The following is a 22,136-nucleotide window of genomic DNA, read 5'->3' on the forward strand; positions in this document are numbered from 1 at the left end:
TGCTGTGGCATAGTGAAATGCTTCACTCAGTGGATGGTTGCAAATTACAGCGGCCTGCACTTGGACTTACGCACATCCAGCGATTTTAGTGATTGCATCATCAACCAACACGGCAACTCATGCCGCTTCTGAACATCCTACAGCAGATCAAGCGCAAGGGCCAAATCCAGCATAATGTGGCTCCTTCACTGGTCCAGTCCAACCAAACACTGCAGGCACGGCCAGGTGCAACCAGACCTAATGCAGCACCATCAGACCGTCCGGTCGACCCAGTTGTGGCAAGGCTAAAAGCGGCTCGTAAAGCAGAAAGAGAAAAGAAGGAAGCCGAAGCAAGAGCCAAAAAGGGTCAAGCTCCAAAGAAAGAGACGAAACCAAGGGCGCCAAAACCTAGTCTGCGGCTGCGTGTTCCACCCAGAGATAAGTCCAGAAGCCCCATGGTCGCTCCGCTTCCTGCTGCTAGGGAGAAGAAACCAAAAGTTTCATTCTCGCAGCTCATGAAGAAAGCATCTCTGATTGACCAGAGCAAGATGTCTATTCAGTTCAAGTCCAAAACCAAGTCTCCAGAGCCTAGAACCGAGAGGAGAAAAGCTGAGCCCAAGCCTAGGGCTGCCAACAATGTAAATAGGGACAGGAGACCCAACTCAGTGCCCAGAGAAAAGCCTCGTGCACCTCCAAAGGAGCCTACCAACAACGCCAGAGTACCGATTCCCGCGAGACGGCCAAACTCCAAGCTTGAGGAGAGACTCCAGCAGAAGAAGCCCAAGAGTCAGGGCTACGACGATGAGGAAGACGACGACTCCGACATGGGTTCGTTCATCGCTTCTGACGAGGAGGAGGAGGTGCCACAGGACTACGACCGAGATGAGATTTGGGCCATGTTCAACAAGGGCCGCACGCGGCGCTACGACTACGATGATGATTCCGACGACATGGAAGCTACCGGTGCTGAAATCTTTGAGGAAGAGGCTCGCTCGAAGAAGAGGGCCTTGGAGGAGGACCGTAGAGAGATGGAGGAGGAGCAGCGTCTCGCTGAGCTCAAGAGGCGGCGCAAATTGAAGACGTCGTAGGCGTCACAGCATATATGATACAGGCCAAGGGCCACTAATAGCATACTAGATGGGAAGAGTTGTAGGAGCATTGAGGGTGTGCCTTATACTATTTAGTGGCTGGTTCGATGGCGTACTATTGAAAAAGCCATTGTAGAGCAATTTTCCTGAAACTCTAATATAATTTCGTCAAACTTGGTCAAACCTAAAATTCACTTTGAAAACTTGAACCCGTAGTGGTTACGGCACAGATTTCGCAGCCAATCTTCAGATCATCTACAACCTCATCTTCCAGCATACCTCCTACAACTCCACCTACTCGTCATTGACGTAATCATCTAAACAATCTGCATTCATTCAGGCTAAGGCTTTACATTCCCACCAATCAAAAAAACCCAAACCAGGATGTCCACATACAAGGAGGCCCTCAAAGAACTACGAAGAGAGCCACTTTCACTAAGAAATCGACTATTCCTGATACTCCTCGACGCCCAGTACGTCTCGAAATTTACTGCTTGTGGATTCCCCATTGTGGCCAATGAACGCTGTGGTCTCTGGTACGTGAAACCCGAGATTCTTGCCGAGACTGCCTACTTCAAGTCCACAGATGGACACACGAACCAGTGGAAGTTTTCGTTTAGGAGGCTCAATTTCCACCTTTTGCCTTTGATTGCCAAAAACGGCGGACTTGTCGTTGTGGACTCCACCAGAAAGGGAAAACTCATGCCTGATGCTCTCTCGAAAACAGTGCCCATATGGTGTGCTGTGTTGAACTACATCATGTTTGAAGGACAAGACAGCGACTGGGAAATCCAAAAAGACAATTGGCTCAGGACACCGTTGGAGATGGTTCTGGAAAGCGAACACAGCGCCATAGTGGAGAAGATCCCCGAGTTTGCAGCCGAACTCAAGAGACTAGGTTTGATCACGAAAGAACAGTTAGTCGAAAGGCTTGGAGAAAGTAAACCACTAGTTCCGGTCTGGAGAAGGTACGGCCAAAAAACGGTGGATGTGCCGAGATCTCTGGACTACTTCACGGTGGTGTGTGTGACTGCCCTGGCTGTCTCTATAGAGACCACTGGATTTTCTTACGTTCAAGGTGCTGCTGATGATCATGAGCTTTGGGCGACCAAGGATATCTGCAACGGCAAGCTTGATGGTAAGGTTTTCTGGGATTTGAGCAAGGAGACCGGTGAGTCCAGGATAGTTGATGAGAATGGCAGCATATACAGCTGGCTTTCCGATGGAGAGCTTTCCAGAAGGATCAATTGCATTTACGAGGAGCGGATTGGCGACACTGGGCTGAAATTGGATATCACGGCTTTGGGGAATACTGGCATTTCTGTGGGTATCATAGACAGAAAAGTGGCATACGAGGAGGTTAAAGGGTATGATGCTGTGGTGGTGCTTTCACAAGAGAACGGAATTGACGTTCCAGAGAAGGCCACGACCAAGGTACTCAACACAAAAATACCAGAAGGCAAGCAGGGTTCAAAAGAGCTTCGAGCGATTCTTCCTAAAATCATGGATTCGTTGAATGGGTGCAATTCAATCGCCATCTTGTGTGGCTCCGGAAAGGATCTTTCGGTGGGAGTGGTACTCTGCCTTCTTTGCAAGAGATTTTCAACAAACTGGGAGGCGTCGACCGACCAACTCACCAATAAGGACGTGGTGAAGCAGCATTTGAGCAAGATTCTGGATCTTCGCAAGGTCAATCCCAGCAGAAACACCCTACAAAGCGTCAACACGTTTCTCATGGGCCGGTAATTTATAGAGGAAAGCATTTCTATTGTTTTTTGGTGAGTAGATGAGTGTAGAGGTTTTCAATTTTGAGTAATTCTAGATGTTCAGGGTGTAGTATGAGTATTTCGCAGCCATTCTTGGCTAACGAAGAATTTATGTGAAATCGGATATAAGTCAAGTCAAACTGGAAACTTTCATTCGATTCATATCATTCTTACAACGTAGTAACTAACATTGAAGAAAATGAAAACGAGCCGAACCCAATGCATTGTTCTCGGTTCTTCTCTATCACTGCCTGTAGTGGCAGCTTGTGAATATCATAACCACCCCACCAAGGTCCCCCATATCCCCAAAAATCAATATCTTAACAATATCATCATTATACAGCACCTCTCTAAAAAACATAAATAGCTATATATATCACAATCATCGTGTTCCCGTGACTTTTCCACCGGCTACTTTAACCTCCGGCGCACTTCCCCACAGTGCGATTATCTCCTACTCTTCTTCATCACCATGCCACGCTTTCTATGCTTACCAGGCTATTTCCAAAGTGGCAAGGTGTTTGCTGAAAAGCTGTCGGGTTTCAGGAAGACGCTATCCAAAAAGTACGGCTACGAGTTGGAATACCTTGACGCTCCGATTCTCATTGAGAAGAAGGAGGACCTTCCGTTTCTGCTTGGAACCGACGAGAAGGGGGCCAATGAGAAGTTTGAATATTTGAAGAAAAAGGGCATTGCAAGATGCTGGTTCGACTACCACGACGGAATCTACGACCGCTTCGACGAGTCCTACGAGTACTTGATCAACCATATCAGGAAGAACGGCCCTTACGACGGAATTGTGGGATTTTCCCAAGGAGCTGCCATGGCGGCGATAATAGCAAATTCAGTTCATTTGCACGGAATTAAGCCTTTCAAGGTGGCGGCGCTTTTCTCCGGTTTCGCTTTCACTGTATCTCTGAAATCTTCGTTTTCGGAGGATGAGTCGCTTGCCGATTTCAGTGCTAGGCTGTGGGTGAACAAGGACTACGTGAAGTATTATCAATTGCCTAAGGACTCGCCCACAACGGTGATTGCCGTATACGGAAAGGAGGATGGGGTTGTGCCGCCATTGAGGACCAAGTACTTGGCTTCTTTGTATGAGAACGCTACGGAATTCGAGCATGACGGTGGTCACTACTTGCCTAATAAGAAGGAGGCCTTAGAGCCGATCGTGGAGAAGATACGTTTTGCCGTGGAGCCCAAGCCAGCGCTATAGGGAGGTTTTGGGAAACTTAAAAGGCGATTTCTTAGAAGGAGAGATCGCTTGTGGCACGAAGAAATGATATAGATACTAGTATGAACACCATGGATATATGGAACATGTTACACATGGCGAGTTGATGTAGTCACAACTAGTAAGTAGTAACTAAGTGGACCAATTACTACGGTGCACAATTTAGAAACCCAAAATTCTAGCATATCCATCTTCGTCATAAATAAGTTTATTTCAAAGAACGCCGTTTAATATTCCACGTTATGCCGGTCAATTGGTGACTGCCCTGGCAGAAGTGTTGATGGTGGTGCACAGAACCCAACTTCATCAACTGCTACTACTACTCAATGGAAGGATCCAACAGCCCAGAGGCTGAACATAATGAGAAACCCGCGTCTCCCCAGATCGGAGAAAGCTCTGTAGACCAGAGCCCGTTTCCACAAAATGATGACAAAAAACGCCAATCTGACAGTGAAGACCCAGAGACCAAAAGAGCCCACCAGGAAGAAACACCAGACTATATCCAGTCTCTTTCACGAAAGGACAACTCGGCCACACCTGGTCCAGCATCCTCGTCTGTTTATAAAGAAACAAAAAAAGAGCTTCCAGCATGGATGAAGAGCAAAGCCCAGCCTTCTGAAGCCAACAAGTACGATAAATACGGTGGAAGATCTTCAGCAGCTCGTGAGCTGTCAGCAGCATCCAAATACGACAAATACGCCAAGTACGCCTCCAAAGACGACAGATATCTGAAGTACGGCGCTAAGGTAGAGTCTCAAGATGCTCGAGTGGTGAGACGTGCTGATCCAGAACCAGAGAAGGATCCTCGCAGAGGACCTAGTCAAAGAGAACCCATAGAACCTCCTGTGGAAGGACTGCCTGCAGTTGCAGCATACACAAGTGTCCCGTCTTTGGGAGGAGCAGGCCAGAAGAGTGAGTACAGAACATTCCAGAGTAGCATCGCTCACAAGGAAAACAAGGATATCAACAGCATTGTTAGACAGCACTACAACCAGCGAACCTTCCAGCTGCGGATGCAAGGATCCAGAACGAGGTCGCCGATCTACAAGATGAGAAACTTCAATAATGCCATCAAGTACATGTTGCTTGGAAACCATGTCAAGAGACTGCTGCCTGGAGCTCAGCTCGTGCTTTTAGATTTCTGCTGCGGAAAAGGTGGTGACCTAAATAAGTGTGAGTTTGTGCATGTGGACCAGTACATTGGCGTGGATATTTCGGATGCTTCTGTCAAGGAAGCGTTTTCTAGATACTCCCAGAACAAGGCTAGATTCATTCCCCAAAACCCACAGGCCAAAAGGTCTCGTGATTCCAAGCGCTACAACTTCGAGGCTTGCTTTGCTACTGGTGATTTGTTTACCTACTCGCTACCCGAGATCCTAGAGCCAAACTTCCCTGGAATCATGGACGGCTTGTTCCCTGTGGACTGTGTCAGCGTTCAGTTTTCATTTCACTATGCATGGGAGACGGAGTCCAAGGTCCGTACTGTACTCACCAACATCACAAGATCTTTGAGGCCCGGTGGAACTTTCATCGGAACGATCCCGTCGTCCGACTTCATCAAGGAGAAAATTGTCAACAAGGACTTTTACGAGAAAAACACATTCGGCAACGACTTGTACCATGTCCGTTTTGAGAACGATCCTCCAGAGGATGGTGTTTTCCGTGAGCCCTTTGGTAACCGGTACGACTATTTCTTAAAAGACGCAGTCGACGACGTGCCCGAGTACGTGGTTCCATTCGAATACTTCCGTTCATTGTGCGAGGACTTCGGTTTGATCTTGAGGTACAAAAAGAGCTTCACAGATATCTTCAACCAGGAGATACCGAAGTACTTTGGCAAACTCAACAAGAACTTAATCGACGGTATGAAGCGTGCGGATGGAAAGTACGGCGTGGAGGGTTCCGAAAAGGAAGCAGTGGCATTTTACGTGGGCTTCGTCTTCGAGAAGCTCGGCAATTAACCAAACAAATAGAATAAAAACCACACGATGTATATGGTGAATAGAAGGGTAAGACGGCCCTTTGTGGTGGTTCCAAGCCAAAGACCAGTGCCCAAGGATTTATCAGCAACTCTTCTGATGTACAACTGCTTGAGTTTATCGATGGCAGTGCACTTCATGTACATCATGGTGGGTCCGCTGACAATGTCTTCCTGCTCTGCAACCCTCATATCCTTGCGAGCGTTGTGTGACAAATGACGATTAGGTATGTTACTAGGAAGTATGACTAGATTGCCATTGTGGCCAATAATGCTTTCGGGTGCCTCCCTTGGAATCGTTATCAGCAAGTACACGGGACGATGGTCTGACCTCAAGTACTCATCAATGCTATCGTAGGCGAGGATATTGGGCTGCTCTTTGCGGTATGTGGATTGGTAGAAGATGCGGTCACACCACAGAGGGCAGCGATGTTGATTGTAGATCGCCATGCCCGGATGGTACTTGTAAGTTGGTTTGAATGTAATGCAACCCTCGGTGAAACCGGAGAACAAGTCACCGTTTGCTTTGCCCTGAGTGAGTTCATCGTATTTGAGCACCAACAGCTCCACTTCCGCTTCGGGAAGGCGGCTGGTAGTGTAATTGAACGGTTGAGACACCTCTTGCTTGCGTACCTCGTCCTTAGGGTCTTTTCTAGTTCTGAAGTTCAAATCGCCCATAAAGAAGGCATGTGATCCCGGTTTCAAAAAGCTGTAGCCATCGCCAAAGTCTAGAGCCCGCTGGATGGCCCAAATGTTTCGAATTCTCCGTTGGTAGTACACCTCCCCTTCAAAAGCACCTAGGTGAGCATTGGTGAAGGTCAATTCCGTCAGCTTTGACTCCTCGTAAACGTACTTGACTCTGATGCCAACACCACCCTTTAAAGACGTGCCACCGTTACCACAGCTTGCAGTGGCCGTCTTGCAATCCCTAAACTTGGATGGATACGGCGTTATAGCAAATAGGCCGATCGCACCGACATGCTGAAAAGCAATGGTAGTGAAGCTCAACGCATCAGGACCATAGCCGTATCCTGTCTTCAAAACCTCAATGGCAACCTCGTTTGCCTTAATAAGCAACAGACGGGCCGTTTCTTCAAAACAGCCGTCCATGACTGTGCAGAACTCCTGGAACCCAAACACATAGAGATGTGCTGGTTCTTTGGGGAGTGTGGGGACAATGCTCAGCAGGTACTCCACGGGATCAAGCGGCTTTTTCGCCAAGTTGAATGTATTTAGATAGAGGGGGATCTGGTCTTTCAGCATTGTGGTGATGTAGTATGAGGAGAATCTGGAGAATTATAGCAAGCTGTGCAGGCCGTATGGAGGAACCAGATCATGCGCCACAACCAGCGATTCTGGAGGCAGGGGAAGAAATTAGTTTCCGAAAATTTCAAAACAATCTTTTTATCTGCTACTTTATTGATAGTATGGATTTCTGGATCATGGGCCGTATATGGAACAGTGTGGTGTACGGATGTGTCATATCTATGTACCGATGCTCTGCTGAGACATCACCAGCATGTCCCTACTAGAAGCCCAAAGACAGCTCTTGGAGGAAAACGATGCTTTGGAGGTGGCTGTAGCACAGCGGTTCCGGAAGAACCCGGGTCTTGCCGGGTCGTGCCGGGTCGACCAGTCACACAAGCTAGCCACCAAGAAGAAGCGGTCTCATAAAGAAACGCTTCTCGAGGAGCACGAGCTCAAGTTCTTTGAGGAGACCTTCAAAAGTAACTCCAAACGTCTCAAAGAACAGCTCAGCTCGAAAACCGATCTCGTCAAGGAAATCAAGGCGTTCAAGGACCCAGACTTCAGGTTCCATCTGTTTTTAGATGCCATGAAGGACTTGGACAGCAAAAGAGGCGATAAGCAGACGTCTGCCAAAACCGTGCTTTCCAGTATCCTACCGTACCTGAGTGCTCCCGAAGAGGACCGAAAACCAGAAACCAACAAAGTCAAAAGGAAGCATCTTCTTTCTGTAATGGGTGCTCATATCAGACCCCAGTTGGGCTTGAAGTTCAATGAGGTCGAGCAGTTTGGCAAGTTTGTTGATTTGTCATTCTTCTTTGACCAGTATAAGTTGTTGGTTCCTTCAAAGGTTACGTATGTGGAGTACCTACGCAAGTTTGCAGACTTTCCGTACCTGACGACGTCGGATGAGTATAAGCGGTACCTCCATCAGCTTCTCGAGTACTTGCTTGAATTCTACAAGAAAACACACCCTCTTGATGAAGTCGAGAAGCTTCTCGAGAATGAGGAGGATGGAGAAGAGCAGCTTGAGGAAGGGAAACCGAACGATAAAGGCGAGGTCTTCTGCAAAGCGTGTGATAAGCTTTTCACCAAGGAGTCCGTTTACAAAGGCCACTTAGACGGAAAAAAGCACAAGAAGAACCAGAAAGCTCTTGAGGAGAACAGCGAGCATGTAAAAAAGGCGACCAATGCCACCACAGAGAAACAAATCGCTCAACTAGCAAAGCTCCTCAAACCCACCATAGAAGAAACAATCAACCACATAGAAAGACGAGCTGCTGCTTCGGAGCGTGAGCGCATGATTGAAGACACTGCATTGGCCGAGGAAGAGGAGGAGTTCACAGCCACAGACACAGACTCAAGTGATGAGTCGGATAGTGACGACGACGACGATCTACTATCCAAGCATCTTCCTCTTGGAACCGATGGAACACCGATTCCCCTCTGGCTTTACAAGCTCCAAGGTCTCCACAAGAGCTACAACTGTGAAATCTGTGGAAACACCAAGTACAAAGGTCGCCAGCAGTTCGACAAGCACTTCCACCTGGCAAAGCATATTCATGGTTTACAATGCCTTGGTGTGGATGACGAGGCGTTGGTGAGTTTTGTTGGTATCTCCAGCATTGACGAGGCCAATGAATTGTGGCTGAAGCTCAAGAAAATCAGACGAAACGAGGAGAAGGCTGCTGAGACGGCAGTGGAGGTTGAGGACGAAGAGGGCAATGTCATGCCCGAGAAAAACTACCTCGAGTTGAAGAAGCAGGGTCTTTTGTAGTTAGTGGGGGCATAGCCAGTGTGCCATGTAATATAGTAATTGAGGAAAATACTTATATGCTACATCGTAAGTTCTACTCACAATTTTGATAAAAGTTCGAATCATAAAATTTACGGGATAATTCCGATGCTCATGAGTACCCTTCATGGTGCCTGGATCCACGATGCTGGTGTTGATGATAATTGATTACTGTGCAACCAACAAACAACCCAATGGATGACCATTACACGAGTAGCACAATAATAATCACTTCATTTCCTCTCCTTTTGCTTCCGCTTTCCTCATTCAAAAACCGCCCCTAATCATCAGACTCTTACTTCCATTTACGCCTACTGGACCTTCCAAACCAAGAAACCCATGAATGACAACCTCATTTGAGTGACCATCACCCCAGCTCAGAGACAGGATTCCAGCTCCAGAAGAACATAAATAGAGGCCTTTTCTCCCTCCGTTTTTCTTTCTTCATCACCACATTCAAACATATTAGCTACTACAGAGATGAACGCCTACTACAACTATTTCAGTGCTACAGCTTCCCTTGCCTCCAAGGCCATTACCAAGTCTTTCACAGGCTTCGTTTACACTGCCGCCTATGCCGCAGAATTCATCGAGGACTTCTCCCAAGTGAACTCGATTGTCAGCAATGCTGTGACCAATACTCTTGAAGTCCCCGGTACTTTCCACGAGTACGACTTCCCCGAAACCATTTCCCCATCTTCCCCAGAACCCATTCTTGTGATGCCCGGTTCGTATCCCCCTGAGAAAGAGGAGTCGATTACCAATCGTCGCAGAAGCCTCAAGGCCACCAGCGACTGGCAAACCATTGAGCTTAAGAGCCCAAAGAGAGCTTCCCCCTCTCCGCTGCCGGTTCCACTTCCTGCTCCAACACTCAAGCCGAAGTTTCAGCTGTTTAGAAAACGCATGAAGCATAACAATGGCGGGTTCAGAGAGCCTTCTCAAGACATGAATAAGGTCTTGACCCTGGGAAACATGTTCCTTGTTCTCCAGGAGTGCTGATGCCCCCAGGCTCCGCTTCCCCATAAAGAAAAAAGAAAAAAAAAAAAAAAACAGAAGAAAATTTATAAAAGTAAGAAAAAAATAAATATAATTGAAAGTGAATTGTAGAGAAGGGTGGGTGTGGTGCTGACCATCGTTCATAAGAGGAAGGTCGAACATAGATGGTGAGATAGGCAGGGGCAGTAATGTCGTTCACTCTAAGTGTTTTAAAATCTTTCCTTGGTTAGTGTACTACTACATTTGGGACGGTCATGTCGATGTCTTATTACTTCGTAGTAGGTACACCATATAATGTATCTATTGCAAAGGGTGTTCGAGAATTTGGCGAATTTAGCCCACATACGATTCAAGTCAACCTCATCATACGTTTCAAAGCAGCTAGCAACAAAATCTCTATAAAATTATAGTCTAGCCTTTCGTTACAATACGTTGAATCTCTGCTTCCAGAGCATCACTTCTGTTGAGGGAGCAGTAAGGTCACAGATTTCAAGGATGTATTGTTTCGACAGCGATACCATCACATAGCTCTTTCTTCTCATTCGAAGATTACAAGTAATACTAGGTTTCCTCTTGCTAGCTCTCGTCAACCGCTCTAAGCCCCTCTGCTTGCTCCGTCTTCGGCTTCTGGTGCTCAATTTGCACCCAACGACATCTCCCCATCCATCCCATAAAAATCAAAACCAACACCACCACCGTAATCTCCAAAGCAATATCTATCTCCCCGTCCCCCTTTTTTCCCCAAAAATGCCCATCCCCAAAAATGCCCTCCCACCCACTCTAAATCCCCAGACGCTCAGTGCGAAATTCATGGTCAGACTCCATCTCCATCGAACTTCCTGGATCAGACACATGACAGAGTCGGCGAAAAGGGCACTGCTGCCGAGCGGACCTCCGGCCAAATCCAGACCCCCTCGTGGAACCATGAAATTCAGAGACGATCACGGTTTCAGGGTGAAACAGCAGACCATCGACAAGGATAAGGTGAACTCAGAGGCCCAGCCTGGAAAGACCATTTTTGAAGAGGAGACGGAGGGAGCCTCCTATGTTATAGAGGGCCCGCTTCGAAGAACAACGCCTTACTACTTCACGTACTTGACGTATTGCAAGCAGAGATGGCGGGACAGGAAGATCTTGGATGTGTTTCTCGATGAGTTCAGGGAAAAGGATCCTGAAATCTACAGAAAAGCCATTGCCAGTGGGCAAGTCACCATCAACAAAAAACCCACCACGTTGGAGCTGGTGGTTAAGAATGGCGATCTCATCTCTCACAGATGCCATAGACACGAACCGGCTGTTTCGCTGAGACCGATCAAGATCGTTTTTGAAGACGACAACGTCATTGCCATTGATAAGCCCTCGGGGATCCCCGTGCATCCTACGGGCCGCTACCGCTACAACACCATCACGAAAATCTTCCAGCACGAGTTTGGAAAAACCGTTCATCCATGTAATCGCTTGGATAGGCTCACACTGGGACTCATGTTTCTCGGGAAGAACGCCAGAGGTGCTGATTTTTTTGTGAAGCAGATCAGGGAAAGAAACGTCAGAAAAGAGTACATCGCCAGGGTGAAAGGCAGGTTTCCAGTAGAGCCTGTTCAGGTGGATCAGCCTCTTCACACTGCTTCGCCAAAACACGCATTGAACGTTGTGGACCACGAAAACGGTAAACCTGCTACTACAGAGTTCAAGCGTGTCTCCTACGATCCGGCTTCTGATACGTCTATCGTCAAATGCCACCCATTAACGGGAAGAACCCATCAAATCAGAGTCCATCTTCAGTATATTGGTCATCCTATTGCGAACGATCCAATCTACTCTAGTGAATTCGTATGGGGCCCTGAGTTGGGCAAAGACAACGTAGGAGTTCCTTCGGAGGTTATTGCTAACCTAGACAGGGTTGGTAAAGACAAGGCGTGTTCTACATGGATACATCCCGAGGAAGACGGTGAAATTCTATCTAAAGACCAATGTCCAGAGTGTGAGATGCCACTCCACACCGATCCCGGTCCTAATGACCTAGATCTCTGGCTTCATGCTTATAAATATGAGGCTTCCGACAAGCTGTGGTCGTACTCGGCCCCATACCCAGACTGGGCCATCAATCCACACCGCAAGTTCATGGAGCTTGCTATAGAACAAGCCAAAAAGTGTGGCGAGACCCAGACGCAATTCAATGTCGGTGCCGTTTTGGTGCTTGACGGCGAGGTGCTTGCAACCGGTCATTCTCGTGAATTACCAGGCAACACACACGCAGAGCAATGTGCTTTGGAGAAGTATTTCAAGGAGCACAACACTCAGGACGTTCCTAAGGGCACTGAGTTGTTTACCACCATGGAGCCCTGCTCCTACCGTTTGAGTGGAAACTTACCCTGTGTCGACAGAGTGTTGGCCACCAGCATCAAAACCTGTTTTGTGGGTGTGCTTGAGCCCGACACTTTCGTCCAAAACAACACCGGCAAGGCCAAGTTGGAGGACGCTGACGTCGAGTATATACATATCTCAGGCTATGAGGATGAGTGTCTTGAGATTGCCAAGTTGGGCCATGACAAAAAGGAGTGATCAGTCGCTCTCATCCAACTCTAAAACAACGTCCCGCGTTGAATACACGAACACATCACGACGGTTCCGTCCCGCTTGCTCGGCATCAGCAAAAGAAACGCTCCTGTCGTTGCTTCGTAAGTTGTCGACCCTCTCCCCACTTCCGTCTGAGTTCAGCATTGCTGCTCTTTCTCTTGATCTCCTCCTCTCACTGGCATGTCTTTCTAATTGTGCCAACGGTGCTTCAGCCAGTCTTTCCACAATAGGTTGTTGAGCAGGACCAAAGCTGCTACTCACACTCACAGAACGTGGCACAGCCAAACCTGTGGCGATGATCTTGTCTGTAATGTCGAGGAACATGTTCTTGGCGTTGTTCATGCCGTTCACGAATTTGTAGAACCTTGAGTGGCTGGGTTCCTCGGAGGCCAGGCTCAACTCGCCTGAAGTAGCTTTTGTCAAAGTGTTGCTGGAGCTGCTTTGACTGTGGAGGTTTTGTGGACGGTCTCCGTCATTATCGTCATCTTCATCACTAGAAATATCGTCATGGAAGGACTGTCTTCCAGGAGTTTCTGGTGCCTCTTCTTCCACAAACAACTCAAATCTATCTAGCTCGTAGAGCTCATCTTCGTAGAAACGGCGACCAAGAACACCTTCCTTCTCCATCATTCTCCTTATCACATTATACTTATTACACCACTCCCAAGGAATCACCACACAGATGACGTAGGTGACAACAGAAAAGATTTCCGAAAGCGCATACACCCATGTGTTGGAGACATCAGCAATGAAAAACGCCACCGGGGCGTAGATGAACACCAATGTAAGGAGCGAGATGAGCCAAATGTGTCTGTTTGCTATGATCTGCTTGATTTTGATAAGCAAGAAAGCCGTGAATATCGCAGCATAGCACATACCCATGGCAATACGGAAAAGGTATGTCAAGGCCGGAATAATCTTGCCCGCCTCGGCTTCCGCATGGAAGTTATGGAACTTGGTAATGCCCCAGAGGGTCTGAGAAACAACTGCAGCGCTGGTGCCCACGTAGAAAATCAGTCTTTTGTCGCTTTGTCTCAGGAAAAGTCTCATCACAACTTGAACCTGCAAGATGAGAAGAGAGAGAACCACGATCATGTCTATAATGCTCAAATATAGCGTATCGTTGACCGCATTTAGTACAGCTTCACCGTGCAAAAAGCCCTGCCGCTGCTGGTTGTGCAACACAACAATAGACTTGATGACGGTTATTAGCATGTAAACCGAGGAAAGAATCGTCAGCAGCTGTAGTAGGAAGGATGGTTTGATTGTGTAGTTTGTCAAGACGAAAATGGTAAAGAACCAGGTGATGACGGCCAGGATGGCGATCGAGTAGACGATGGGCACCACGCTGTATACAAAAGTGCCGTTATCGGGCGGCGTGGTGAACTCCTCCCACAGCTTCTTAACTAGGGGAAGCGATTCGGAAAAGGTATTAAGCACCAAATTCACATTTGAGTTGAGCATGGGCGTCGTCCCCTCGTAGCATTTCTGCTGAAACACAGCGCTTCGTATGTATCGGACAGGTTGGCTGAAATCGTGACTTATTAGAAGCCCTTCGGGTAGCTCCATCTGAAGGCACAGATCGTACACTTTTCGAGACCCGCTACTTCGCCAGAACATTGCCATTATTAGTGTGGACGGTGTCTGAGGATTGCGAGGTTATGACTCGAGGGATGAAAGGAAAGATTAAAAGCTTCAATAGCTGTCAAAAAAAAAGGTGTTTGGGATGGTCTTGGCAAAGGTGGTGTAGTAGGTGAGGCCTGATAAGTTGCACCCGTACCTCCACTGACCCCAGGGTCCACTGTCCAGCAAGTGGGCTAGGAAATGACGATTTCGATAGTAAATTTATTAAATCTAGTTTTTGAAGATGTCGATCTTAGTTCTGTAGTAATTTCTGCATCGTGAAGTGTAGGCTGCTCTGTCTTGCTGTGTTGATTGAAGACCCCAATTGCGGAACTGTAACGGAACAACAACGGTTCACCGAAATAAATGAAGTAGTATTTCAGTTTAAGGGGTTTTGCATAAAAAGAAGCCGTTTTTTATAAATAGCAGCTCTGCTCCGTGTGCTTTGTGAAGCCATTCTGGGGATCGGCAAATTATCAATGGCTGCGAAAAGAATGGGCCAAGCCTTCAGCTCGTCTATTAGCCGACAAAGGAGTCTGCAAAGCCGAACGGGAAGCGAAAGGCGATTCAAAAAGCGTCAGTGTACTTTTTTGACAAAGTTATAGAGCATGACTAAAGATAGTCCTTGCTTGTAAATGTGATAAATGGATGTTGAATGATACATATAGTCAATGACAAATGTGCTTAAGGATCTCAAATTCTGGACTCACGAACGCAATTACGTGGAGGCAATTTTTTTTTTATCTTTAGATTTTTGATCCCTTTTCATTGAGCCCTTTGTGAAACGACATTTTGGCACCTAAATAGCCGTGCCAACTGGCCATTCAGACTTCTGTAACACATCAACACCCGTTACTGATACCTTGAGCTACAAACTTTAAACAACTAAAAATTGATTTTATTTAAATCCTCCTCTTCCTCATTTCCCCAGACCACACTCCCACTGTCCCACCTCATCTCGTGTAGATCACAGCTCCAACGATTCAGCCGCACGTTCCGGTCCACCTTGACGAACACACCCTTCATTCTTCTAAACCAAACAATTCGTAGAAAAGTAAACAAGAAAAACAAAAAATCCAAAACCCCGGCCTCACCGGGCGTGCCTCTTCCACACACCCATGCGTAGCGGTATCTAGCGAGAATGGTTGCAAATACCGATATACGACAACCCACACCGATCCAAAAGCACCACCTACACCAGAATCCCAAAAAAGAACAAACCATCCAAAACGCCTCTCCCTCCCTTCCCTTTCCGCCCAAAAAATCCAAACCTCCCGTTTCCTGATAACTCACCTTGCCGATACCGGTGGCCTTGCTGCCTACACATAATATCTCAAACCCGATAGAATCACCACTTCACCTTGTGGCTTCACTATGGCGTCTCTCGAAGCCAATGAGCATCAGGACGTGTTGCTTTCGCCGCTTCCCCGCTCGGAAACAGACGTGTCGCATAACTACTCCTTGCTAGACTACTATGGCTTGGACGGCTTTGATGTTCAGGACCAGAAGAGTGAAAGTTCATATGTCAAGGTGCTGAAGGACGTTCCGGCCCAGGAGGAGAATGGAGCGATATTTCCGACACCCGTGGAGGTTCAGCAGGAAGAACCCGTCAAAGAGGTCCAGCTGAAACCGTCCAAACTGCCGCTCATATCGTTCAAACCGGTGGTGCTGGAGATCGACAAGAACACCATATTGCATAGCGACTTCGACATGTACGGATTCAAGAAGGACCTGTCGTTTTTCGACTCGTCGAAGGAGCAGTACAACATGTGGTTTGGCGACTACGCCGACCAGCTAGCGCAGCAGAAGAAGAAGTGGCAGGTTCTACTCAAGAACAACGGATTGGGCTATTCTTCGGAAAGCCCCAGCAGATTTCCTCCCAAAAGCGATAAGGCCAAGAAGCTCGTGAGAAAGGGAATCCCGCCCGAGTGGCGAGGCGAAGCATGGTTCTTCTACGCTGGAGGCCCCGAACGACTCCACAAAAACGTCGGTGTGTACGAGAAGATCGTCGCCGATACAGAGGGAGTCACCAACAAGGACACGGAAGTCATTGAGCGGGATCTCAACAGAACATTTCCCGACAACATACACTACAACCTGCTGATCTTGCAGGGCGAAAAGGTGGAAACGGAACGGATCCAGTCATTGCGCCGTGTGCTCACTGCATTTGCTCATTACCAGCCGCAAATCGGCTACTGCCAGTCTCTCAATTTTTTGGCGGGTCTCTTGCTTTTGTTCATGAACGAGGAACGGTCCTTCTGGATGCTTGTGATTATGACGGAACGGATCCTCCCCAAAGTGCATTCAGCCAATCTCGAAGGCGTCCACACCGACCAAGGTGTCTTGATGCTCTGCGTGAAAGAGTACATCCCACGGCTATGGCAAATAATAGGCAAGAACTTCGAAGGAGCCGTGCTCTCTGACGATAAGATCTTGACCCGTTTGCCGCCCGTGACGCTTGTCACCTCGTCCTGGTTCATGTCTGTATTTATTGGCGTTTTGCCCATCGAGTCCGTGCTCAGAATCTGGGACATTCTCTGGTACGAGGGCTCCAAGACCATCTTTCGCATATCACTCACGGTTTTCCGTCTCTGTCTCGACCATCCACAGTTTCTGGGTGAGGAGAAACGAGGCGATACGCTGGAGCTGGACCAGATCGAGCTTTTCCAATTCATGCAGAGCTTCCCGAAATCCATCACAGATCCAAACCTTCTCATTGACAAGTGCTTCAAGAAAATTGGCGGCTACGGCTTTGGCTTCTTATCGCAAGACGAAATCAACAAGTGCCGTGAGTTTGTCGCTCAGCAGCGCAGTAAACTCCGCAACAAGGCGATGGTGACGGCCGAAATGAGCGACATGGAGCGGGAGGCCCTCAAAATACCCGACACTTCTGAGATTCACGATGTCTACGGTTTCCATAAATCCGTCATGAACGGTGTGGCATGGAACAAGCATCTCAGCAGCAAAATGAAGAGCAAGTTCCGGAAGCACCGTGGATGAGGTGAGAGATTCTTCGGAATACTTTATCGATCCAAAAAATATTCATAAACTCCAGTCCACCCATTGGAACTGGTTGCAAATTGGCGGTTTGGAGGTGGTGAGATCACGTGCCGCCAGCTTAAATTCTGCGGCATCCAGCACCCATAGACAAACCACACCATGGAATACAAGTATCTTATACTGCGGGTCGCCGACCCGCTCATTGCCGTTGGCGTTGGTGTGGCGGCATACTACCTCCACGAGAGGCGGGCAGGTCGCCCGGAAGGCCACACACTCAATGAGCTTTTAGCCAGGAGGTGGAAGTAGTCTACATCGGCTTTCTACCTCTGTATATTCAATGAACTAGCATACGATGATAGCATGACCAATGCAACGATCAGAGAGCGCTCTTGAACAGCTCCACTGCCTTTTGTGCTCTTTCTGCTCCGATGTCGAGGGCCAAGAGCAGGCCGATTTTCGTCCACGTGGCTTCAGTGACCACAGGCTCGAGAACGGCCTCGTCTGGGTCCTCAGAAGCAGAAGATGCTGGTGCTGGCTGTTCGGGGCTCTTGGATTCTGTAGATGTAGTGGGTGGAGACACCATGACGGTGATGGCGAGTTCCTCGTTCGCCTTGGCCACAGAGCCGATCTGTGTAGAGTCCGTAAGCACCTTTGCCTTGAGCATCAACTTCAAGTTGGTTGGCGCCGCTCCAGCGCTCTTCAAGGTCTCCACCGACTCCACAAGTTCGCTTTTGATGTTGAACACCGTCAGTTCAAGCGGCACGTCCAACGACGCGGTGAACTTGAAAGGTGGCTTGATGCTTTTAAAATTGAGCTTTGTGGACTCTCCAGCAGCCTTGGTGGCCTTGGGGAAGCCCTGGGGAAGTTGGGGTAGCGAAGGACCCAACGAAGTCAATTTATGGTAGTCCTCGGTGGAATGGAAGGTCTCCGGTGCAGCATCGCTCAGCAAGCGTATGAGCTGGGCGTATGTGGAAAAGAACTGTTTGTCGTCGACCACAGACATGATGGTGTGAAGAAGAATGGGAGTAGGTTGTGGAAGAGTAGGTGGTTTAAGTGCGACTTGCACAGTGAGTGATCGGGCACGGCTGGGTGGGTTGGTCAAATAACGAAATGAGGAGGGGTTTTTTTTAAGTGGGTGGAAATCAAAGTGTTTCTTGAAGAAGAAACGTAAAAGTATGCTGTGATTTTTAGAAGTCTCTTGGGAGATTGTTTGGCATGTGTTAGTTGAATGGAATGGCTGCGAAAGGAGAATGGATAATAGAGCTCCATAGTGTCTCATAAGGTCAAACCAACGGTCCAACCAACTACCCATTGAATAGTTTTTATGGACATTTTTGGACATCAATTTGAAGTTTAAATTCGATTAGTCAATAAAAAAAACAAATATCGTTTGTTAAGCAACAATTTCAAAACTTTCCCCGGATCATTCACAATACCTCTCCATATTCTCTCCATGCCAAGTTCGCACACTTTAGCATCTACTTGGCGATATCATGGACCACCTATAAACTACACCTTCTTTACCACCAACCCACCAAATCTTCACCAATCCTTTCAATTCCACCACAAGGGACACATTGACGCTCTCAGATCATTCCATTCATCCGGAACCGCTCGATCCACCCAAAAATCCACTATGAGCTTCTTCAAGTCATTCAGAAACAAGTACTCCAGCCTTCCCCAGGATGACGGGGCTCCGCTTCCCCCTCCTGCCACGGAACCCAACCAAAGCGGCTTCAAAACAAGACTCCAGAAACTCAACCCATTTAGGTCCCTGAATGTGTACCTAGAGGACGACGAGAACTACGTGACCTCCGAACCGGGCTACTTCGAATTGCTGAGATGGGACAGAATGCTCTTGTTTGCATTGACGTTTGCCGGCTCCATGGCGTGCTGGCTTATTTGCATCTTCTTGTTCCCCGTGCTCTCGCTCAAACCCAGAAAGTTCGCTGTGCTTTGGTCTCTAGGCTCGATCTTCTTTTTGGTCAGTTTCGGCGTCCTCCAAGGCTTCAAGGAGTACATCATCCACTTGTGCTCATCTACGCGTATTCTTTTCAGCATTACCTTCATCACATCCATTGTGTTGACGTTGGTGTCCAGTTTGTCGTTGAAGTCGACTCTACTTTCTATAATCTTTGCAGTGATTCAGTTGATCGCGGCTCTCTGGTACACTGTCAGCTATTTCCCCATGGGCCGCCAGACGCTCAATTTGGCGTCCACCGTGGCCAGAGGCCAGGTCGAGTCCTGGGTCAACTCTTAAGGAAATGCGCTCTCGAGACCTTTCTGAACCACCTTCACAATCGCAGCGTTGGCTTCGGTGTCGTTGGCCAAGGCCTCCTGAAGTCTCTCCTTACGCAGCACCACCTGAGGCGACTTTGGCGTCTCGAGCTTGGCCAAGTTCTTGAGCGCTTGCAACGCAAGCACGTACTTGGCGTCCTCAATATGTAAATCAAACGAAAGCTCCCACGTGAATCTGTAGTTGTCGGCCTCCTTGGTCAATTGTGTGACAAATCCCTCCATGTCTTTGAAAAGATGATCGCTGGATTTGAGGTCCTGGAGCACCTTGGCGCCCAATGGGTCGGCATCGTCTTTTTCAGATTCGACTCTGGCGATCATCTCGCTCTTTTTCTTAACATTAAGCGGCTTGCTCTTCTTGTTCTTCTTCTTCGATGCCTTGTCGTCGCCATTCTGGGTCTTGTGGTCGTTGTAGATCTCCCAATAGAGCTTGAAGAGGCCTTTAACGGCACGAACGTAAATGGGAGTAGAGTGGAGTTTGTCCTCCCACTTCAACGTGTCAATGTAATCACGAGGAGTACCTCTTCTCATGCAGTAGGAGTGGAAGTCGAATTGGTCCAGACTGAAGGTCTTGAAAACCTTGAGAATGGCCAAGTACCGCTTCAATGCCAAACCTCTGTAGATGTCAGCCTGGTCAACAGCCTCGGCAATTTCGCCCTGAGGAGTATCTTCCGGCAAGGCCTTTAATTCAGCGGTCTTTTGTTCATATAGTCTTTGGTAGGCCTCAGCACTTTCCACCAAAACCCAGTTGGCTTGCATGGTGTGCAAGTCTTTAAGGCCATTCACGGCACTCTCATCTAGCTTGGTGAACAACGACACGACATCCACAGCCTTGTCAACATGGTTGGCTCTCAAGAGGTACTTGGCAGCCTTGGAGTTCACAAATCTATCTTGCAAATCCAAAAGACGGCCCTCTTCCATGATATCCTTGGCCTCCTCCAACTTGCCGTAATGCTTGGTGATTCTCGCCTTGAGAATGTACAATTCCACAAGGGTAGGGCTGTGGTCGAGGGCTTTTTGAACGTGGTCCATGGCGGTGTCCAACTTGTTCAAGTAGAGGTAGTGCTGGGCCAAGAAGTAGGAGGCCCACACGAACACAGTAGGGTTGTGCTTTGGTACCTCCTCGGCAAGGAAGGTCTCGACGATTTTCTGAATAACCGCCAACTTCTTCTTGTTCTTGTAGAGGGGCTTGACGTTGACGAAAGTCGCTGGAACACCTCTCTTCAACTGGGCCAAGACGTACAACGATGCTCTTCTTTCAAACTCAGGGTGGGAAGCAGGCAAAAACGTCAATGGAAGGTACTGTGCTGGGTCACTTTTCGGGTAAAATCTGGCCAACTTGTCGTAAAGCTCAAGACGCTTTTCAATTGGTCCAGAGGCCGTGCCCAAGCAGGCTTCCAAGAGGTTGTAGTAGCCCACATCGTCAGGGTTTCTCTGCAACAACTGACGGTACACCACAGACGCCTCCTTCTGTTTGCCCAAAAGCATGAGGTAACGAGCTCTGTACTCCATGTACGACGTCATGTCTCTAATTTCCTCCTTGTCGGCTTCAAGATCCTCCAAGGCTCTACCGTAGTTTCCAGCTTCAGCAATGACGCTGTTCTTGTACAACACACACTCGCTCTGTTCGTAGCGGTCCTGTTCCTGAAGATGCTCCTTGATGATCTTTTCGATCTTGGCCAATGTGTTCACACAAGCATCGTAGTCCTTGTTCAAGTGGTGAGAAACAGCCACAGCGGTCCAGTTGGCTCTGTAACCTGGCTGGGACTCCAAAAAGGCCTGTCTGCTGGTAGTCAAGTTCTTGAAATCACGAACCTGCGATTGCAAAAGAGAAAGGTCTCTTTGAACCATGGTGTTAGGCAGGCCATTGTCCACAGCAGCCTTGAACCACTTTGCAGCCTCAGCGTAGTTCTCGACGGTTCTGTAGTAGATACCGGCCAAGTGGTCGACCAAGTAGTTTCCAGCATCTTTAGCAGTGGCCTTCAAAATGTACGATTCGGCGTCGTCCTTGTGACCCAAGAAGTAGTTGCAACAACCTTTCAAAGCGAGCGATTCGCCATGGGACAGGTTCTTCTTGAGGTTCTGGTCCACGAGCTTCAAGGCCTTTTTGTACTGCTTGCCTTCATAGAGCTTCAACGCTTCACGGGCGTTGGCGTCTTCCTTGTTGGCGAAGATCGGCTTCCTTAACACCATTATGGGTCGTTGTTGGAAATTTTGAACCTCTGTGCACGTCGCACCTTGAAGTAGTGTTGATGTGGAGGGGCACAATCTGCAGATCGGGTGGGTTGATGGAGTCGAGGTTTTATATGTATTTTGAATTGGTGATTTTTGTGGGTTCGGCTTTTTGTGTGCATTGTTGGTGCAAGTGGCTCTTTGTCCAGTGCACAGAGGCCTCGGAAATGGCAAATGAGCATTGAGATATTGTCACCGGGGAGTGTAAAGAGTCTGAGGAGTTAATCGAGGAAATGCGTTAGTTTGATTGAATTGTTGATTGAATTGATGAAAAAAACTGGAATGCTTTGAGTCGAGGCGTTGTTGTAGGGTTCATGTTGGTGGTATT

At 48.1% G+C, this 22,136-nt stretch overlaps 13 protein-coding genes across 13 annotated transcripts; 9 read left to right on the top strand and 4 right to left on the bottom strand.

Annotated features, from left to right (window-relative positions):
• Positions 1–119: 119 nt before the first annotated feature.
• C7M61_003560 (uncharacterized protein) lies at positions 120–1,067 on the top strand (the record flags this gene model as incomplete). Its single annotated transcript, XM_024858897.1, has 1 exon — positions 120–1,067. One exon carries the CDS (start codon positions 120–122, stop codon positions 1,065–1,067), a length of 948 nt encoding a protein of 315 aa, XP_024712984.1.
• Positions 1,068–1,451: 384 nt separating this feature from the next.
• Positions 1,452–2,813, top strand: RIT1 (tRNA A64-2'-O-ribosylphosphate transferase; the record flags this gene model as incomplete). Its single annotated transcript, XM_024858898.1, has 1 exon — positions 1,452–2,813. One exon carries the CDS (start codon positions 1,452–1,454, stop codon positions 2,811–2,813), a length of 1,362 nt encoding a protein of 453 aa, XP_024712985.1.
• Positions 2,814–3,305: 492 nt separating this feature from the next.
• On the top strand, positions 3,306–4,049 carry C7M61_003562 (putative serine hydrolase; the record flags this gene model as incomplete). The annotated part of the gene is made up of 1 exon (XM_024858899.1): positions 3,306–4,049. The coding sequence occupies one exon, from the start codon at positions 3,306–3,308 to the stop codon at positions 4,047–4,049; it is 744 nt and encodes a 247-aa protein (XP_024712986.1).
• Positions 4,050–4,393: 344 nt separating this feature from the next.
• ABD1 (mRNA (guanine-N7)-methyltransferase) lies at positions 4,394–6,028 on the top strand (the record flags this gene model as incomplete). Its single annotated transcript, XM_024858900.1, has 1 exon — positions 4,394–6,028. The coding sequence occupies one exon, from the start codon at positions 4,394–4,396 to the stop codon at positions 6,026–6,028; it is 1,635 nt and encodes a 544-aa protein (XP_024712987.1).
• Positions 6,029–6,130: 102 nt separating this feature from the next.
• C7M61_003564 (phosphoinositide 5-phosphatase) lies at positions 6,131–7,308 on the bottom strand (the record flags this gene model as incomplete). Its single annotated transcript, XM_024858901.1, has 2 exons — positions 6,131–6,137; positions 6,182–7,308. The coding sequence occupies 2 exons, from the start codon at positions 7,306–7,308 to the stop codon at positions 6,131–6,133; spliced, it is 1,134 nt and encodes a 377-aa protein (XP_024712988.1).
• Positions 7,309–7,564: 256 nt separating this feature from the next.
• C7M61_003565 (SF3a splicing factor complex subunit) lies at positions 7,565–9,067 on the top strand (the record flags this gene model as incomplete). Its single annotated transcript, XM_024858902.1, has 1 exon — positions 7,565–9,067. One exon carries the CDS (start codon positions 7,565–7,567, stop codon positions 9,065–9,067), a length of 1,503 nt encoding a protein of 500 aa, XP_024712989.1.
• Positions 9,068–9,565: 498 nt separating this feature from the next.
• On the top strand, positions 9,566–10,084 carry C7M61_003566 (uncharacterized protein; the record flags this gene model as incomplete). Its single annotated transcript, XM_024858903.1, has 1 exon — positions 9,566–10,084. The coding sequence occupies one exon, from the start codon at positions 9,566–9,568 to the stop codon at positions 10,082–10,084; it is 519 nt and encodes a 172-aa protein (XP_024712990.1).
• Positions 10,085–11,005: 921 nt separating this feature from the next.
• On the top strand, positions 11,006–12,643 carry C7M61_003567 (bifunctional DRAP deaminase/tRNA pseudouridine synthase; the record flags this gene model as incomplete). The annotated part of the gene is made up of 1 exon (XM_024858904.1): positions 11,006–12,643. The coding sequence occupies one exon, from the start codon at positions 11,006–11,008 to the stop codon at positions 12,641–12,643; it is 1,638 nt and encodes a 545-aa protein (XP_024712991.1).
• Positions 12,644–12,795: 152 nt separating this feature from the next.
• RIM21 (Rim21p) lies at positions 12,796–14,122 on the bottom strand (the record flags this gene model as incomplete). Its single annotated transcript, XM_024858905.1, has 2 exons — positions 12,796–12,829; positions 12,861–14,122. 2 exons carry the CDS (start codon positions 14,120–14,122, stop codon positions 12,796–12,798), a joined length of 1,296 nt encoding a protein of 431 aa, XP_024712992.1.
• Positions 14,123–15,655: 1,533 nt separating this feature from the next.
• On the top strand, positions 15,656–17,281 carry C7M61_003569 (Rab GTPase-activating protein; the record flags this gene model as incomplete). Its single annotated transcript, XM_024858906.1, has 1 exon — positions 15,656–17,281. The coding sequence occupies one exon, from the start codon at positions 15,656–15,658 to the stop codon at positions 17,279–17,281; it is 1,626 nt and encodes a 541-aa protein (XP_024712993.1).
• Positions 17,282–17,657: 376 nt separating this feature from the next.
• Positions 17,658–18,284, bottom strand: C7M61_003570 (uncharacterized protein; the record flags this gene model as incomplete). Its single annotated transcript, XM_024858907.1, has 1 exon — positions 17,658–18,284. One exon carries the CDS (start codon positions 18,282–18,284, stop codon positions 17,658–17,660), a length of 627 nt encoding a protein of 208 aa, XP_024712994.1.
• A 633-nt stretch (positions 18,285–18,917) lies between these two features.
• Positions 18,918–19,541, top strand: C7M61_003571 (uncharacterized protein; the record flags this gene model as incomplete). Its single annotated transcript, XM_024858908.1, has 1 exon — positions 18,918–19,541. One exon carries the CDS (start codon positions 18,918–18,920, stop codon positions 19,539–19,541), a length of 624 nt encoding a protein of 207 aa, XP_024712995.1.
• Positions 19,542–19,575: 34 nt separating this feature from the next.
• On the bottom strand, positions 19,576–21,769 carry C7M61_003572 (peptide alpha-N-acetyltransferase complex A subunit; the record flags this gene model as incomplete). Its single annotated transcript, XM_024858909.1, has 2 exons — positions 19,576–19,593; positions 19,643–21,769. The coding sequence occupies 2 exons, from the start codon at positions 21,767–21,769 to the stop codon at positions 19,576–19,578; spliced, it is 2,145 nt and encodes a 714-aa protein (XP_024712996.1).
• Between the last annotated feature and the right edge of the window lie 367 nt (positions 21,770–22,136).

This window comes from Candidozyma pseudohaemuli (assembly GCF_003013735.1).
Source record: "Candidozyma pseudohaemuli strain B12108 chromosome Unknown scaffold00009, whole genome shotgun sequence".
Lineage (NCBI taxonomy): Eukaryota > Fungi > Ascomycota > Pichiomycetes > Serinales > Metschnikowiaceae > Candidozyma > Candidozyma pseudohaemuli.